The sequence below is a fragment of the Plecotus auritus genome, assembly GCF_963455305.1.
Source record: "Plecotus auritus genome assembly, chromosome: X".
Classification (NCBI taxonomy): domain Eukaryota; kingdom Metazoa; phylum Chordata; class Mammalia; order Chiroptera; family Vespertilionidae; genus Plecotus; species Plecotus auritus.
Window position 1 is genome coordinate 8,575,011 of NC_137784.1, and position 19,872 is coordinate 8,594,882.

General features: G+C 38.6%; 1 protein-coding gene across 2 annotated transcripts in view; it reads left to right on the forward strand.

The window, feature by feature from the left end:
- Window positions 1-19,872, forward strand: part of BMX (BMX non-receptor tyrosine kinase) — a 46,414-nt gene that overhangs the window by 7,538 nt on the left and 19,004 nt on the right. The window contains exons 3-11 of one of the 2 annotated variants that reach the window (XM_080652527.1): window positions 231-335; window positions 1,657-1,738; window positions 4,263-4,382; window positions 6,585-6,649; window positions 10,877-10,998; window positions 16,114-16,182; window positions 16,855-16,908; window positions 17,462-17,516; window positions 18,973-19,052. In XM_080652527.1, coding sequence (XP_080508653.1) covers window positions 231-335; window positions 1,657-1,738; window positions 4,263-4,382; window positions 6,585-6,649; window positions 10,877-10,998; window positions 16,114-16,182; window positions 16,855-16,908; window positions 17,462-17,516; window positions 18,973-19,052 — 752 coding nt within the window. Of the gene's footprint in view, window positions 1-230; window positions 336-1,656; window positions 1,739-4,262; window positions 4,383-6,584; window positions 6,650-10,876; window positions 11,053-16,113; window positions 16,183-16,854; window positions 16,909-17,461; window positions 17,517-18,972; window positions 19,053-19,872 lie in introns of both variants that reach the window. The other variant, XM_080652526.1, reaches the window with a different exon arrangement.

The window sequence follows — 19,872 nt, forward strand, 5'->3', positions numbered from 1 at the left end:
TTATGAAGTGCTGCTTAAAGACTTGCTTTGGGAGGCATATATGAGTTTGTGTCCATACTTGAAAATATATTCTGCTGTCATTGGATTTTGTCTATTACAGAAGAATTCAAATGAGTCTCACATGCCCACCCCATTTCCCAATCTTCCTTCCAAGCATAACCTTAAGTTTATGCTTTTCTTTGTGCACCATTGTGTATCACATGAGGCATCTTATATATTTTTTAATTCAGAAAAGAGGTAGCAGAAAAGGATCAATTGATATTAAGAACATCAGGTGTGTGGAGAAAGTCAATCTCGAGGAGCAGACCCCTGTGGAAAGACAGTACCCATTTCAGGTAAGGGGAGAGGCAACATTCCATTGGATGGATGGCTCTTCTTTACCCCTGTGGAAAGACAGTACCCATTTCAGGTAAGGGGAGAGGCAACATTCCATTGGATGGATGGCTCTTCTTTTAATATTTTCTATTATGAACTCAATATAGCGGGGATAAATAAAGATGTTGCAAAATGATTCACTAGGGCAATGACAAGACTTGGAACACTTCTAGATAGGAGTTGGGAGTGTGCCTACAGTACCCTTGGGAAGTGGCTTGAATTAAGTCAAGCCCTACTTTTATTACATCATGAATAGTTATCTTTCTGATGTAAAAGCAGATGGACTACCCTTCCATTGTCCAGACTACCCAGTGCTAGTATGAAAGAACTGTGGCCGAAAATGAGAAAATAATCTGATTGCTGAACAATTTGTACTTCCTGCTTTAAAAAAGATCATTACCAAATTGGGAGAAACCAGGGGAGTGTGTGTTCATGGAAGATGCTTCAAATTTGTATCACAGGGGTATGAAGTACTTAAAGGACACAGGCTTTGGAGCCCCACAGGGATCCTAGCCACTGCTTATACTTGTGTAACTATGGACAACATACTGTTTCTCTCTGAGTTTATTTTTCACTTGAAAATGGGCATAATCATAGTTTTTCACAAATTTGAAATAGGATTAAAATATTAAAGCATCTAGGAAAGATCTTCCAAACTAGTAGGTGTTTAACAAATCGTCTGTATTATTTCCGCCACAAAAGTGAGTAAACTAGAGAAGGATCTGGGAGACATTGTAATCCTCAAACATTTAAACAGTGTCTTAAGGAATAGAAAAATGACATGCTGAAGATTGTTAGAGTGGGACATGACTCAAAGAGATAAGTTCCAGGAAGACATGATTTTACTCACTAAAAGCATAAACTATATAATGATGAGACTATATGAAAATTGGTGAGGATGGCATAGTAGAAATGAAGGACATTCTATCCCTGAAAGTATTTTTAAGAATACAGCAGATAAACATTTTCCAACTGGCTGTAAAGGGAGTTATGTACTGGATAGGTGGGTAGACCAGAACACTAAAACACTGTTATAGTTAACATTTTATAATTTTTTTAATTCTCTGCTGTGATTTTCCAAAGTGTAGAGGTGTCTGGGATAAAACACATTGAAAGGTGGAGGATAAAAATTAGTAGATTTTTTTTCTACCTAATTCCAGAGCTAATGGATATTATATAAGCAAACTCAAGGTCTCTTTTGAATAACAGAAAATTTGCAGTTGCACCATAGTGAACTGTGATGCAATTATAGCTAAATGCACTAAATCTTTTCCTTTCCAGATTGTCTATAAAGATGGGCTTCTCTATGTCTATGCATCAAATGAAGAGAGCCGAAGTCAATGGTTGAAAGCATTACAAAATGGTAATTTTAAAGTCATAAAAAGGAGTCATCAATTGAGTTCTTTTGAGGGTTGGTGGGAGACACACATGACAGTAAAAGGACTCAATGCCAAGACAGAATCTACTGATTTTCCTACCAACCCCAGAGAATATGCTGTGCTTGTCCGCATTTTGCATTCTCATTGTTACATAGAGGAAGCTTGGGTATCAGATACCCTTCTTGCCCCTTCCCTGCCCTGCACAGTGCTGGCTATTGTCCTTCCCAGCAGTTTGGAGGAAGCCAGGCCACCTGCTTCCCACCCACTTTGCTTGCCTTTCCAGGGCAAAGTCTAGTCTAGGTCCTTTTGGGGTTGTGTCAGGTCCTTTAGTTACTGTACTTTGGATGTTTATATAAAGTTATAGCTAACACTTACTAAGCACTTATCATTTGCCAGCTACTGTATCAAGTACTTGGAAAACATTTTTTTAGGTAACCCTCTTGACAACTCTGTGAAAATGGGTCATACTAGTCTCCATTTTTTCAGCTAAGTGAAGTTAAAGAGACATGGCCAATGTCACATACCTAGCAATGGAGAACTCATAATTCAATTACCCAAATACAACTTTTTAACCAATACAGTATATATGTTAGGCTTCTGGAAAATCTCAAGGTCAGAAACTAGTGTTTTATAAACTTAACTCCTTTTGTTTGCTGTGGTTTCTATAATAATTTATTTTTAATTCTCATTAGCATTTAGTGACGTTTCTTTTTTTTAATATATTTTTTATTGATTTCAGAGAGGAAGGGAGAGGGAGAGATAGAAACATCCATGATAAGAGAGAACCATGGATCGGGTGCCTCCTGCACGCCCCCTACTGGGGATCAAGCCCGCAACCCGGGCATGTGCCCTGACTGGGAATCGAACCTGTGACCTCCTGGTTCATAGGTCGATGCTCAACCACTGAGCCATGCCGGCCAGGCAGTGACGTTTCTTTTAATGCCAGCCTTTTCAGGTAAGCTGAGCTGAGTTAAACTAAGAGAATAATACTACTAAAGCCCACTGTTTATTGAACACCTACTCTGAGCCAAACACTGTGCTGGATGCTTTACATAAATTTTCTCAATAACCCAGCTAAGTGGTTATTATTCTCTCCATATACTTCCTTGAGTCAGGGTTGTAAAGGAGGAGCAGAATTCCCTTGGGATCAAAATAAGAAGTCATTAAGATGAATAAAAAATCAAGATGGAAAGAGTTGAAGCCGCATGTTGAACCAACCCTCCCCATCTACAGTTTCTTCTTGAACTATTCTCTATTAAGACCTTGTAGATTTCTCTGCTGTTTCGAGAGACACTAGCTTGCTGTAGACACCGTATTGCACTCTTAGAATTTCATTTCTTTGAATTTCTTTGTCTTATTTCCATGGGTTTTAAAATATGCACATATTCCTAGAAAAGCCCCATAAACCATTAATTTCTTAGTGTAAACAGTTCAAAGTCATGAACGATAAAATGAGAAACTGTTCTATATCAAGGGAAACTAGATAACTAAATGCTATGACTCTGGATTGGATCCTCGATCAGAAGAAAATGAATGATTATAAAGGATATTATTGGGACAATGAGAAAAAATTGAATATGAAATATATATTAAGTAATAGTATTGTATATGTGTTAAACTTCCTGAATTTGATAATTTCATTGTGGTTATATAAAGGCATGTCCTTGTTAACAGAAGTTACATGCTGAAGTATTTTTGAGTGACATTACTAAGGTCATAATATCTGTACTTGCTCTCAAATGGTCAAGCAAATATAACAATGATTTAAAATCTAAATATAATGTGCTGGGGGGTGGGGACGGCTGGGGAGAGGTCAATGGGGAAAAAGGAGACTTATGTAATACTTTTAACAATATAAAGAATTAAAAAAATAAAAGAATAAGATCTAAATAGATATAGAGCTATAGGTATCTATGTGTATGCATATATATAGAGAGAGATAGAGAGTATATATATATATATATATATATATATATATAGAGAGAGAGAGAGAGAGAGAGAGAGAGAGAGAGCAAATGTGGCAAATGGTTAAAAATTGAATCTGGGTAAAGGGTATATGGACATTCATTGTACTATTCTTGCTACTTTTCTGTATGTTTGAAATGTTTCAAAATAAAAAGTGGGGGGAATGTATATGCTTATTACAACCTTTTTTTCTTTTTCCTAATATCTAGTCCTACCCTCCAGCCTCTTTCTGCTACAAGAGCACAACATGCATGTGCTATAACAAGCTTCCTTCCTTTATGGATGTATTTCTAAAATCCTACACCAAGCTGATCTTGTATCAATATGCATTTTCTACTAGTTTTTTTTTAAAGACTGATATAGTTATTGTGTTCTTACTATATACATGGTTAGATTTTTCTTTTGGGCTTTTTAACTTCTAAATGAAAGACATATCCTTTGGGAGCCATTTGCTCTTACCCTGGTTGCTGGCAAAAATGATGTTTTCATTGTTCTTTGATAACAGCACTTACTGAATGTGTTTTCTTCCTGCCTGCTCCCCAGAGATAAGGGGCAACCCCCACCTGCTGATCAAGTACCACAGTGGGTTCTTCGTGGACGGGAAGTTCCTGTGCTGCCAGCAGAGTTGCAAAGCGGCCCCGGGATGTACTCTCTGGGAAGCATGTAAGGTGACCCCTCTATTGGGTGGACCCTGGGTAGATGGTGCCCTATTAGGCAAATCTGCCACAAGCCAAAACAGCTCGCCAGTTCAGGAAAACAAGGTGTGCCAGATTGGTTGGCATCATGAAATTTCAGCCTCACAGATGCTATCTGGAAAATGAAGTTTAATTCTAGGGTCAATTGAGTAATGTTTATTAAAATAATAACAATATTAACATCTGTCATTCTTTTACTCCATGAGAAATATTTTTCAAATTTGAATCCTAAATCAAGCAAGGAGCTGTTTATTCCCTCCTATAATTCTTTTTGGTTTAAGATAAACTCCAAATAGGTAGAACATGGTGAACATATTACCATGGTTCATAAATTAAATCATAAACTGAAAAAAAAATTATTTTTTAAAATATAGCAATGGATAAAATTTAAGTAAAACTTTTAATCACCATATATAACAAAATGATGGGTGGCCAAGTTTTAATATATATTTTTAAAGTGGTTTGCCATCCTCTTCTACATGTTGGTTGATTTCTTAATAACATCAGAAGAGGTAGTAAAGAGTTCTATTCCTAAAGAAATCTACCTGAGACTTTATCTGGGGACAGAAAAGAAATCCCACAGAGTGGTTTCGAAGGGATAATGGAGGGAGAGAATTATGTTACTTTCTTCTTGTGCCCTTGAGTCCCATTCCTTCACCAGGATACTTACATGAGACAGTGTTATATATTTCAGTTTACCATTGCTTAATGACATGAAGTTGTCAATAAACAAAAACAGTTATAGCAGCCTGAACAAAATTTGCTTGGATTACAATGACTTTAAAGAATTGAATGAGATCAGCTGTGTGATAAAACTTCATAAACGGTAACACACACAGACATATGGAATGTTATCCACATTCACTTCATAACAGTATTGACACCTGACAATTATGTTAATGTTACTGCTGGTCATTTTACAACAAAATCAATGAATAAATATGCATTGTGTTTTCCATTTCAATTAGACTGCACAATGAATATTTATTAATCTTAATGGGATCACATTGCCCTTTATACTCTTGAATTATAGTGATTTAATGAACTATTCAGAATTTACTGTATGTGGATTTTCCCTCCACTGTGAGGGACTAAAGAAAATGTCTCCTTACAGCATTAATCATTTCCCCCAATTATTCTGTGCATGGCCTGATATCATTACCCAGCAGGACGGATTCCAACTCTGACCTTGCCCTAACTCCCAGGGGAAGATCAGGAGAAAGGCAAGAGAAAGCATTGCCTTTGGATTATCTTCCTAGGCTCCAGCTGGATGCCACCTGCCATGTGTTCTAGGTGCCACAGGCTCTTTCCCAGCCTCTGATGAAACTACAGAATACAGAAGTATTCTGTCTCACAAGCAGCTGTAATGTTGTCTGTCTGCCCAAGAATAATTTACTCTCTTGACTCCTTTGCTGAGTTATAGGAAAGCCCCATGGGCACAGAAAGGAAGTGATTGAGTGTCTTTGCTTCCTTCTGTCTCCAAAATGTTCTGGACCACCCTCTTTCCAGGGTACGTGTCCTAGGAAAAAGTTGACTATACACCCCAGTTTGTTTGGGACAGTCTCATTCTGCAGCTGGTGACCTGGTATAATTATATCAAAAGCCTACCTATCACGATCAGGAATGTTCCAGGTTGGTCAATAAACCACATGGCCACCCCATTTATAAGGCATATAATGGTTTCACACTCACCGCCTGGATATCTATCTATATGTGTGGGTAGAAAGAGAAACCAACAATTATCATACAAACAGAAAAATGAATAAAACAGGTTTGTTCATTTATAAATCAGCTATTTATAAGCATCTGTGTGAGTCAATTAAAGATGAATCAGATGTGAATTCTGAATCCTAAGGTCATAGGTCCTTCCTAAGCAATTAGATATATGCTACTCAAATACAAGGTGGAAATTCAGTATAAATAAATAGTTTTTAGGATTTAGAGGAACTTGACTCTTTTATCTATTTTGGAAGGATACTGATAATGGTGGAGGAGTGGTGTTTTATTTGGGTGTTATACAGGAAAACAACAATAACTCAAGATTTTGTGTCAAAATTTATTTAATCTCCAGTATTTCTTACATAAGCCAGTTCTTTTGAATCATAACATTAGATGTTTTGCTTTGTTTTATTTAAAGTTACTTCTGATATTACTTGGTTCTATATTTTAGATGCTGATCTGCACATTGCAACAAAGGAAGAGAAACTAAGAGTTCCCACCTTCCCAGACAGAATGGTAAGTCAACATCTAATTGTTCCCATGATCAGGATATAGTAAATAAATCAAGAGTTGCCAGATTCCAGACTAGAAAATATGGACTTCTTTCAAACTGCCAACAAAGAGAGAAACTGAGCCATCATCAATAGCAATGGCAATATCAAATAATAAATTCAAATACAGAACCATTTACCATTTTTTATTTTTATATTTAGTAACAGGGCCTTTTTCTAACCTGTAAGCACATAAATAGTCACTAAAATGGTGCATGTGGGAGATAGCATCACATATAACAGGCAGCTGTTACTAGCTATCATTCCTGAACTACCACTAGCATGGCCAAGACTGCCTCATGCAATTCTGGTGAAGGAATGGGACCACATAGAACACTAGCAGAAAACAACATAATTCTTTCTTTCCATTTTCCTTTCAAAGCCCCTCAGTGGGTTTTCTTCTAGTCACTCTCAGGTAACATAAATTTTCCCAATTACCAGTAGTCATGAGAACAGCCTCTAATTGTCCCATCCAATGCTATAATCACACAACTTCGAATATCTTTCCAAGTTAAAACTTCTCCTTCACGTAGCTCAAGTCTGCATCAGAGAACAGCCTGCTTTAGGGAAAGGCTCATGGAGAGGCTGAAATTTCTGACCTTTTCAGGGTTGGGGCCCAGAAAGAGCAGTCCACTGAAAAAGAGACAGTCATATATGGTTGGTCCCATCATGCTTTGGTAGTGGTGGCTTTTCCAATGCTGATTCTTTATCTTATGGGAGACTTAGAGATTTTCCACTGGAAATATGTAGTTTTATGACAGAGGAAATGTCTTGACCCTTAGCTCTTGGGATTTTAGCCCCCAACTTTTCTGCTGGGTCAATTCACCAATTTTGAGCAGAGTTTTCAAGATGGCTTCCAGCCAGCCCTCTCCCAGGGGTGAAGTTGGCCTCCAGAAAAACAAACAAAACCTTGGATGCTTTACTTAGTGAAACTGTATGCGGCTTGCTCTCACAATACAGGTTGCTGCTCTCTTTTGTGCTCTGCTTTCTTGAGTTCATAGCCATAGTCTCCTGCTTTTAGTTTTCCCAGGCGGGCATCAGCCTCCTCAAATGCCAAGAGAGACATAAAATGGCCTCCCGGTGATTCTCTGGAAGCTCATCTGAAATTAAGGGAGCATCTGCACCCACCCATCAGCTCTATGCTGTCTTGGATACTTATTTTCAGTTGCACGCATTCACACACACACTACTTCTATCTTCCTAAGTAAAAACAATATAATTTTTTTGTGAACCAACATGAAGGACAAAAATTGAATTAGGTCCCCCAAATTTCATGTTCACCCAGAATTTCAGATTGCGATCTAAACAGGTTATTTGCAGATGTAATTAGTTAAGGACCAAGCTGAGATCATACTGGATTAGGATGGTCCATAAATTCAAAGGCTGTTATCCTTACAAGATGAGAAGACATAGAGATACACAGCGAAGGCAGCCATTTAAAGACCTAGGAAGATATTGGAGTCATGCTGCCACAAAGCAAAGAATGTCTAGAACCACCAGAAGCTGAAAGAGGCAAGCAAAAATTCTCTCCTAGAGCTTTTCAAGGGAGCATGGTCACGCTGAAGCCTTGATTTTGGACTTCTAACCTCCAGAATTGTGACAGACTGTTGCTTTAATGCACCAAATATGTACTAATTTGTTAGGGCAGTCCTCAGGAAACTAATACACTTATTAAGGTTTGGGTGTGTTTTTTGTTATCAGTGATATTGCTGTTTTGTCTTGGATGCATGCTCCAGTCCTGAAGCTTAAAATTATGGCCTTCTGAAACACTAAGAGCAATGTCCAGACTAAGCAAGTTTATAGAGACAGAAGGTCAATTAGTGGTTGCCTGAGGCCAGGATGGGAATGGGGATTGCCCGACACTAGGGATCTTACGGCATGATAGTAATGTGCTCAGACTGGGTTGTAGTGATAGTTGCCCAACTGAATAAATTTACTAAAAGTTACTGAATTCTATACTTATAAAAAGTGAATTTTATGGTATGTAAATTATACTCCAATAAAATTTGTTTTAAACACAACTAAGAGCAGAGTATAATTTAGGAGCCAGACACCATTGCATCTAGTCTATGGGCAAGGAATTCTTTGGGAAATGTGTTGAAAATTATCAGTCAGGCAAATCAGTGACCAAGGTCTGTTTTGATTATAAGCCGCCCTAGGGATCAGGGATCAGAGAGAGTATTGTGAAAAGTATGTTTTCCTTTGTTTTGTTGTTATCAGAGTATTCAGTAGAGGACTTACTGAGCTGACGAAAATTAAAATTTGCTTTCTAGCTATTCTGTTTATATTTCTGATTAGGGAACTTTCCACTGCATTTATCTTTGAAGATAACCACCCCAAAGCTCATAAATTGCAGTGTCCTGCATAACTAAAATTTCCAGGATGTTACGCCCTGGAAAAAAGTAAAATACAGTGTGGAAAAATAAAAATTCAGTGTATATATGTAAAATGTAAATTTCTGAATGAAGTATAACATGCACTTAAAAAAAGTATACAAGTCCTAAATATGTTCAGTTTGATAAAGTTTTACAAACTGAACACATCTTTATAACCCACATTCACATTAAGAAACAGAACATCACAGAACCCTAGGGATACCCTCATGCTTCCTTTCAGTTACTACATTCCACCAACAGTAATCACTAGCCTGATTTATGGCATTATAGATTATTTGCCTGCTTTGAACCTTCATGTAAGTGGAATCATATAGTCATTTATTGTCTGTCTTCTTTTGTTCAATTTATGAGATTTTCTCATTTTTTATTATGTGGTTATAATTTTTTCTCATTGCCATATAGAATTTCAGTGTGTGAATATGCCACTGTATTAGTTTCTTTTTGTTGTTTTTGTTAATCCTCACCTGAGGATATTTTTCTCATTGCTCTTCAGAGAGAGAGTGGGAAGGAGGGAGGGAGGGAGGAAGAGAGGGAGAGAGGAGAGAGAGAGAGAGAGAGAGAGAGAGAGAGAGAGAGAGAGAGAGAGAGGGAGAGAGAGAGAGAGAGGGAGGGAGGGAGGGAGGGAGGGAGGGAGGGAGGGAGGGAGGGAGGGAGGGAGGGAGAGAGAGAGAGAGAGAGAGATGGAGTTGAGAGAGACACATAGATCGGTTGCCTTTCAAGTGAGCCCTGACCTGGGGGAGAGGGGGTGGCGAGAGATCCCGCAGCCCAGATGTGTGCCCTTGACTGGGAATCAAACCTGCAACCCTTTGTTGCATGGGCCAACACTCTAACCACTGAGAACACTGGCCAGAACTCACTGTATTAGTTTATTATTGCTGTTGTAACAAATTACCACAAATTTAGTGACTTTAAGCAACACAAAATTATTCTTTTGTAGTTCTGAAGATCAGAAGTCTAAAATGGGTCCACATAGCTGTGTTCCTTCTGGAGATTTGAGGGGAAAATCTATTCCAGCTTCTAGAGGCTACCTGCATTTCTTAGTTCCTGAACTGTTCTTCCATCTTCAACGCCAGTAGGGTAGCATCTTCTTTCCTTTCTGATCTCAGCTTCCATACACACATTTTCTCTTAATCTCTGACTTTCTTGTCTTCCTCTTATAAGGGCCCTTTTGATTATATTGGACCTACCCCAATAATCCAGGATAATCTCCCCACTACAAGATCCCTAAATCAATCACAGCTACAGTCCCTCTTACCATGTAAGGTAACATATTCACAGGTTCCAGGGACCAGGACATGAACATCTTTGGGGGAACATTATTTAGCCTACTACAACCACAATATCTTTAATATTTTATCCTGATAAAATTTAGGTAATTTCCAGTTTTATCTAACTTAAATAATTCTACTATAAGCATTCTTTTACATGTCTTTTGATTTCCTTGTTGGGTACGTATATAGACTTTCTAGATCATAGGGCATGTGCATGTCCAGCTTTAGTAGATTCTGTAAACAGCTTTTCAATATGGTTCTACCACTTCAAACTCCAACCAGCAAAGTTGACAGTTTCTGTTATATTACTTCCTTCATTCCTCTTTTTTCTTTCACTCTATTTCTTTCTCTCTTTTGTTTTCTCTTTTCCCCTTCCCTCCCTTCCTTCCTCTCTCCCTCCTTCCTGCCTTCCTTCACTCTTAACTTTTTAATTTAAAATCTGATATACCTTGGTTGTTAGTTCCTGGTACATGAATCTGTGAGTGTGCTTCACTATGATCTATTAATATATATTATCCTCCAAAGCTGAAGATTCCTCGAGCAGTTCCTATTTTCAAAATGGATGAACCATCTTCAAGTACCACTCTAGTGCAGTATGACAGTGACTCAAAGAAAAACTATGACTCCCAGCCAAACGTCAATATGCGGTATGTTCCAAGGGAAGATTGCCCTGACTGGTGGCAAGTAAGAAAACTGAAAAGGTAAACCTCAGCTCTTAGTCTGGTTGCCCAGCAGGTAGAACAAACATTACACCACTGCCTTGGACCTCAGTTTCAAAGGACGACACAGGCCTTAGCTGAGATAGGCTTGTCCTGTTACAAAATGTTCACTGTTTGAGCCAGAAGCAGTGGCCCCACTGGGACTGAGCAGCACAACATTTCCATTTAGTCTATCCAATCTAATGATCTAAGTAATACTTGAGCATTTTATTCCATCTTTTTTCTTTCCCCTTCCCTCCTAATAACCCCACATTCCAGAACTCAGAATATTTAAATTATGTCCTTTATATGAAAAGAGTTTAGAGTGGGCTGATTTGTAAAGTGCTTGGGCATCACTGGCCAAATGACAAGTAGAATTTCAAGCTTGCCTCCTGAGGATGTGATTAGTCTCATGTTGTTTTTTTTTTAAATAAATCTTTATTGTTCAGATTATTACAGTTGTTCCTCTTTTTCCCCCCCATAGCTCCCCTCCACTCGGTTCCCACCCCACCCCATGCCCTTACCCCCCCATTGTCCTCGTCCATAGGTGTAAGATTTTTGTCCAATCTCTTCCCGCACCCCCCACAACACCTTCCCCCTGAGAATTGTCAGTCCACTCCTTTCCTATGCCCCTGATTCTATTATATTCACTAGTTTATTCTGTTCTTCAGATTTTTATTCACTTGATTTTTAGATTCACTTGTTGATAAATATGTATTTGTTGTCACTTTGTTGTTCATAATTTTTATCTTTACCTTTTTCTTCCTCTTCTTAGAGAATACCCTTCAGCATTTCATATAATATTAGTTTGGTGGTGATGAACTCCTTTAGTTTATTCTTGTCTGTGAAGCTCTTTATCTGACCTTCAATTCTGAATGCTAACTTTGCTGAGTAGAGTAATCTTGGTTGTAGGTTCTTGCTATTCATCACTTTGTATATTTCTTGCCACTCCCTTCTGGCCTGCATAGTTTCTGTTGAGAAATCAGCTGACAGTAGTATGGGTACTCCCTTGTAGGTAACTAACTTTTTTTCTCTTGCTGCTTTTAAGATTCTCTCTTTGTCTTTTGCCCTTGGCATTTTAATTATGATGTGTCTTGGTGTGGTCCTCTTTAGATTCCTCTTGTTTGGGGTTCTCTGCACTTCCTGGACTTGTAAGTCTATTTCTTTCACCAGGTGGGGGAAGTTTTCTGTCATTATTTCTTCAAATAGGTTTTCAATATCTTGTTCTCTTTCTTCTTCTGGAACCCCCATAATTTGGATGTTGGTACGCTTGAAGTTGTCCCAGAAGCTCCTTACACTATCTTCATACTTTTGGATTCTTTTTTCTTTTTGCTTTTCTGGTTGGGTGTTTTTTGCTTCTTTGTATTTCAAAACTTTGACTTGATTCTTGGGATCCTCTAGTCTGCTGTTGGATCTCTGTATATAATTCTTTATTTCAGTCAGTGTATGCTTAATTTCTGATTGGTCCTTTTTCATATCCTTGAGGGTCTCACTAAATTTCTTGGAGGTTTCTAGAAGATTCTTGAGTAACCTTATAACCATGGTTTTGAGCTCTATATCCAGTATTTTGCTTCCATCCATTTCTTTCATTTGTGACTTGTTTCTTTGTCTCCACATTTTGGCTGCTTCCCTGTGTTTGTTTCTATGTACTGGGTAGCTGCTAAGTCTCCTTGAGTTGATAGAGTGGCCTTGTGTGGTAGGTGTCCTATAGGGCCCAGTGGCACAGCCTCCCCAGTCACCTGAGGTGGATGCTCTTGGTGTACCCCTTTGTGGGCTGTTTGCACAGTCTTATTGTAGTTAACCCTTGATTGTTGTTGGTGTCACTGGGAGGAACTGACTTCCAGGCCAATTGGCTGTGATGACCAGCTGTGTCTACACTGGAAGATCTGTTGCATAGGGGACACCCTTATGGGGCAGGACTTGCTTCAGTAGGGCTTTGGTGCTCACTGAGTCTGCCCCTTGAGTGTGTCTCTTATGGATGTGAAGAGTTGTAATCCGATATGGTCTCACTCTGACCACTGGGTACACTGGCTCTTGGATCTCCAAGGAGGTGAAAGGTCAGCCACTGTCTGAGGACGCCCAGCAGGAGCTACAGAGATATCTGCAGATTCCTCCTCTTTGTATGGGGTTTGGAAGTGCCCAGAGGAGGCTCAGCTGTGAAGCAAGGCCGCTGCTGCTGCCAGGTAGTGGGACTTCTTTTGGAATCTCTGGGGCTCTGGGACCCAGCTGCAGTTTGTTTTAGGCGAAAGAACAGGCCATTCATATGCAAAAGCCTTGGGTGTGGTTGTAAATTGGGTGGAGCAGAGTCTCTGGGAATCACCAGGGTGGAGCAAACAGCAATGGCTGCCCTGAACTAGAGAAGTCCCTGGTTCTCCAAGTCCCATGCACCTCCCTGCCTCCGTGCAGGAACAATGATACCTGTGAGCACCTCTAAGAGTAAGCCCCCTTCGCGTTCCTGTCCCAATGCCAGACAGTCCAGTTTCTCCCCGAATGTGTCTGGGTCCCCCAGAGTCTCGCCTGGAACTGGAGTTCAGAGCATGCGGGTGCTTGTATCTCCCTCCTGGTTTAAAAAGCAGCACATCCAGAGGCACCTCTTAATGGTCCCGATGAGCTTTCTTCACCTTCTAGTTGTGGAATTTCCACTGAGCCAGCTTTCCCGTGGTTCTGGGTGGTAGTTGCTCTGCCGTTTAGTTGTGGTTTTGATGTGGTTGTGAGAGGCAGCAAGTATAGGTGATTACCTATGCCACCATCTTGGTTTCTCTCAGTCTCCTCATGTCTAAAGCCAAAATTGAAACTACCTTGAAGACAGTACCTAAACTGTATATATCACTGGGGTTTAGTACCAAGTGAGCCCCACACTTGATGCTCACTAAATATGAAATTGAATTGTAAGATGACAATAGAGAAAGGGTCAATTGACTACCCTTCCTTATGTGCTGCCTTATACTTCTTCCCCATCATGCTATTCACTGTCTGACATCCTGTCACCCAGTTATTAGCATCCCTCCAGGGTACTGATGTTTGTATTTCTCCACAAAGCATGCAGAGAATCTCTCTGACTCACCATATATCTCTTTTATTTTCTCCTTTGTCCTTTTATTGTTTTATTCTTTCCATCTTCACCATTTTTACCTAAAGAAAATGCCTCACTATACCAATGTACAGCCATAGGGGCTCTATGGAACTTGAAAGGATATAAATGAATTCTTGCTATTGTCTTCAGTATAACAAGTCATGGTAGCTTTCATTCCAAAGTGCAGGTAGAATCCAAGTGTATTAATCTATAGCTGGTGTCTGAGGACAGGAGTTACATTTATTTGCCTAAAGTCTAGTGTTCTTGGAAGGAGACAATAAGCCCAGATTCAAGGAGGGTGAATGTCTTGTCAACTTTGTGCCAGGTCCCCTCCCTGTCAGAGGCCCAAGTGATTCATCAAGGGAGGTGTGCAGTGAAACTGACTGACCAGTATTCAAATAAGTAATCAGCACTATTGATTCACATGGGGTTGCTGCAGAGCTACCAACTCATAGATTGCCAGATCCTTGCTTTGTTTAAAATGTTGATATTTTGTTCATTATAGATTTTTGCATTAATTTTTATTTTAAAAATATTTTATTAAAACACTACTTATCTTGGTTACTGAGTTTTTTGACACCACCCTTAGCTTTTGCACCCAAGATATAGTCCCGACCCTAGGTTTTCCCCTAGAACTTCAGGAAACTAGCTGTCTGAACAAAGGATTGATTAATTACTTCTTAGCATAAACAGCATTACATCCCCTATGAATGAATTATAATAATTACTAAACGCTCTTCATGGAGCTTGAATTGTAAAAATAGTCATGGATTTTCAACTCATATAAGTACATCTGACTTTCTGTCATTCATACTATCTTAGCCTGAGCTGCTTTTTACTCTTTATTTTTCTGAGTAGTAAAATAATCCATGCTCTAATTAAAGCATTCAAACATTGTAGACTCTTCAATGTATATTCCCCTAAAATGTTTTCAATGCATGTTGCCATATATATAGAATTAAAAAATCAGGTCTTACCATAAAGTTTTCTTTGCCACTTGCTCTATTTACCTAACATCTTAGACATTTTTCCCATTTGCATACATGAAGATATACTTAATTTTTAATTTAAAAAATGTAATTGTGGTACAACATAACAAATTTTACCATTTTAGTCATTATTAAGTGTACAGTATATTAGTGTTGCTGTGCAACCTATCTCACCATTTTGAATGTCTATATAGCAATCCATTATATGGACAAACTTTTTAATTAAAAAATTTTAGTTGAACATTTTAACTATATTTTTAGCATTTTAAATATGGATTTTCTTCTGAAGAGATGGAGTGAAAAAGCTATGCTAGTGAGCAAGGATGTTTGGGAAGGCGGAGAGGGAGGCACTCCTGGAAATGGAACCCGAGGAGCATTTCCTTGTTAAGAAAACTTGTCAGTTATGAAGTGTGATTTTTGAATAAGAGCCTGGGATATGAAGGCAAACAGGAAATAGGTATTACATTCCAAGTAAAACATACTTTGAACTTGGAGAAGTCCTCATGTTCTGCTCAACACCCAAAATGAAAGAGAAAAGGATGGATGACAGAGGATGATAAAAATGTTGCTGATCCATCTGTGTCCACATGGAGTTAAAAGTTCAGTATTTTCAAGACTTTTAATTCCAATAACAACAGCAAAGAAAAAAAATAACCTATTTTAAACATGGATGTGATATAATGCTTGCAAATATCTATAAGAAAAGCAGGGCAAAACCAGTAAAGATGATTTATTAATCCAAATTTTCTATTGTTTGGGGCTATTATGAGCCATTATTAACAATTTGTTTTTGTCTATGAATACTGTTAAACTACTGCTTTTTATTGGAGACCCTGCAAGGACAGAAATGTGAAAATGACTCATTAGCTTAAATTTCCAAAGCAAGTGAAACACATGGGTCGCAATGTTTAATAAAGTTAAAACACATCTAACAAAATTAATTTGGTCATTTAACATTTAGAAATAAATATAAATTTATGAAATGTACCTCCTTTTTTATAGCAGTGAAGATTTTGCATGCAGCAACCAAAGAGAAAAAAATGTGAATCACAGCACCTCAAAGATGTCATGGTATGCCAAATTTAGATAGTCCTTTACACTGGGGATTTGCTTTCATTTGCAAGAAAACTAACCAAATTTGCAATAATTTTGCAACTAGACGTTACATTTAAAGTAAACTCCCCAAATCTATGTAGTTTGCTTCTCTGAATCCTTAAATTGGTCTGAATTGATAACTTGTGGGTTACCATTACCCTCACTCTGATTTCTCACTTCCATCATCGGTGATGCACACTGATGTTAACATGAACACTAATATACCTGGCGCAGGCATCTCTAGCAGGAAGAAAAATAACCTTGAGTTGAATAACTCTTCTCTAAGAATAGTTCTATACACAGCCTGAGATTTTTTTAACTTTATACTACAGCTGTCCCTGAAGGCATCTTCATCTATTTCATGAGCCCACTTTTCTGAAAGGCTCAATGAAATCTTCATTCCTGGGGACCTCCTGGGGACTTCTTGTATCAAACAGCCATTTTCTCATTAAACTGAGCATGAACTCAGTTTTTGAGTCACTCTCTCTTCACTTTGCTGATACCTCCCCAAGTGCAAAAAGGGAAACCTAATAGTCTACATTTCATTTACATGGATGAAAGCAGGGTGGGATTTGATATTGTACTGCTAGATACTCGGATTATTTCTTGGTGTTTTTTAAAATTCATTTTTATTCCTCTCTTCTTAAGGGGATTCACTGAGTCAAGTTCATCTGAAGAAGAGGAAAACCTGGATGACTATGAGTGAGTTTTGAAATTTCTCTGTGTACCTCTAAAACTAGACAGAGATGTTTCTATTGTATTTCAGAGATCACCTAGAACAGTGGTCGGCAAACTGCGGCTCGCGAGCCTCATGTGTCTCTTTGGCCCCTTGAGTGTGGCTCTTCCACAAAATACCACGTGCGGGCACGCACGTACAATGCGATTGAAACTTCGTGGCCCATGCGCAGAAGTCGGTTTTCAGCTCTCAAAAGAAATTTCAGTCATTGTACTGTTGATATTTGGCTCTGTTGACCAATGAGTTTGCTGACAACTGACCTAGAAAGAGGCCAAAGGTTCTTAAATGCCAGCCCACTTAAAATTAAACATATGCAGGCCCTACCCAGAATCATAATTGGGGGGTGGAGATTCAGGAATCTATATTTCTGCAAAGTTCCTCAAGTGATTCTCTGGAGCAGCCAGGTTTGGAAATCCCTGATCTAGGCCAATGTCTCAATTTACAGGTTAGAAAGCTAGATGACAAATTCTGCAATTAAACATTACTAACTGTCAAATATTGAATTCTTTCCTATTGCAGCTGGTTTGCAGGTAACATCTCCAGGTCACAAGCTGAACAGTTACTGAGACAAAAGGTAAATAATCTGGTCTTTAAAATAGCACCTAAGAATGTCTTTCTATTGTTGGGTAATGCACTTCTTATAGAAACCTTAGTGCTAATTAGGGGTCACATCATCATAGCGTTGGTTGTCCAGCCTATAGGTTACCATGCCCTTCACATATAGCCACTTCCCCTGTTCCCATTATATATTTCTGTGTAATAAACCACTTCAAAATGTAATGGCTTGAAATAACAACATTTATGATTTCCCACAATTCTGTAAGTGATTCAGCTGGGTCAGCAGTTTTTATGCAGGTTTGGTATAGTGTCTCTCATGTGGATGCAGTCATTGGGGGTTTGGGGTTAGCTGAGGCAATCAACCTGGATGCCATAGTTCTCCCTGTGGCTAAATTGGGCTTCTGTACAGCATGGTAAACTCAAGGCAATGGCTGAAGAGGATGAACCCTACAGTTCAGTGCAAGCACTATCAAGTCTCTGTTTTTTTCATGTTTGCTAATGTCCCATTGGCCAAAACAAGTCACATGGCCCAGCCAAGAGTCAATGTGGGAGGGGACTTCACTAACTTGGTATTTTGACACATTCTTAATTTTTTATCTACTCTGTCTGAATGTGGATTTGTTTAGAATTAACACAAGTCCTTAAGAACAAGTTAAGCATAGAAGTAAAAGATTTGTTCTACACCTTTGGTTTTCTAAAACTTTCAAGAGTATGATATGATGACACGTGCATTTAAATTTTATTTCTGAAAGATTAAAACATTAGGCTTACATAAATACAAAACAGAGAAAATTATCAGGGAGTATTCAGAGTTAACTGGTAAGAAAGAGTTGAAGCACACAGGGTAGATCTGGGAAGAAACTGAGAAAAGAAAGAAGCTACACTGTGGGTCCTCTTCTGCACCAACTGTTGAATAATCTGTGTCATCAATGAGATTTAAAGTGAATCTATGAGAAGGATCTCTTACATTTGCAACAGCATGGAGGGACCTGGAGAGTATCATGCTAATCGAAATAAGCCAGTCAGAGAAAGATAAGTAACGCATGATCTCACTCATATGTGGAATCTAATGAACAAAATAAAGTGATGAACAAAATAGATCCAGAGACATAGAACCATGGAACAGACTGGTGAATTTCAGAGGGAATGTGGGGGTGGGGAAGTGGGGGTGGGGAGAGATTAACCAGGAATTTATATGTATATATGCATAGCCCATGGACACAGACAATAGGGTGGTGAAGATTTGGGAGGGATGGGTGTGGGGAGGAGAGGGTCAATGGGGGAAAAACAAACAAAGGGGACATCTGTAATACTTTCAACAATAAAGAAAATATTTTTTTTAAAAAAGATACAAAATAAAAAATAAAGTGAATCTAAAAGATCTAGTTTCCTACTGCCTACCAGAAAAAAAAAATCATTTTCAAGGTCAACAAAAATGTTTTCTGTTTCTTTTTATTTTCCTTCCTTTTCAGGGAAAAGAAGGAGCATTTATGGTTAGAAATTCCAGTCAGGTGGGAATGTACACAGTGTCTTTATTTAGTAAGGCTGTGAAGTAAGTATGACATGGATTTGCTTTTTTTATTTTCTTATGTATTCTTTGAATATGCTGGTCATTTAGTCATCATATTTAAACTCTGAAATTTTCGATCTAAGTATTTATGTTGAATGAGACTATTTGTAGTGGCCTTTCTCCCCGCTACTTCCAAGAGGCTGTTCTCAGGGGTCCGTTCCTGCCTATCCCAGGTGGCAGCAAAGTGCCCAGTGCACAGCACGCGTCAGCATCAGTAAATATTTGTTAAAGGAATCCTGGGTTACTCCTCCCGATTCAGTCCCAAGCCTAAAAATAGAAAAATAGCATTGGAGCCTCTACATTGTTGGTCCTGGCCACAAACTGGACTGAGAAACCTACTCTAACGTCTGAAGTTAGTAAGTTTTTACAGTGGGTGCAGAGTTAGCAAAAGGTTGAATCAGTGTAGCTGTGTTCCCCAGATAGTTTCTTTCTAGGATGCTGGCCTCTCCATGTGGTTATGAGTTCTGATTTGAAGCCACTCCTCAGGTTCCAAATCCTGACTCTACCATTTATAAAGCTTTCTGGCATTGAGCAAGTTTCTTAAACTCTGTGCCTCAACTTCCTTATCTGAAAATGAAACATAATAATACTATGTTCCATGAATAAAATAATTTTGTGTATCAGATCAGAACAGTGCCTGGCATATATAAACACTCAATAAACTAATAACAATTACTATTATTGTTGTTGTGAAAGAGTAATTCTACCTGCTCCACCACCTCCATCCCAACACCTAGGCATAAAAGACATCCACAGTCATCTCATGCACATCATCCTTACCAACATCAGGGTACCACTTCAG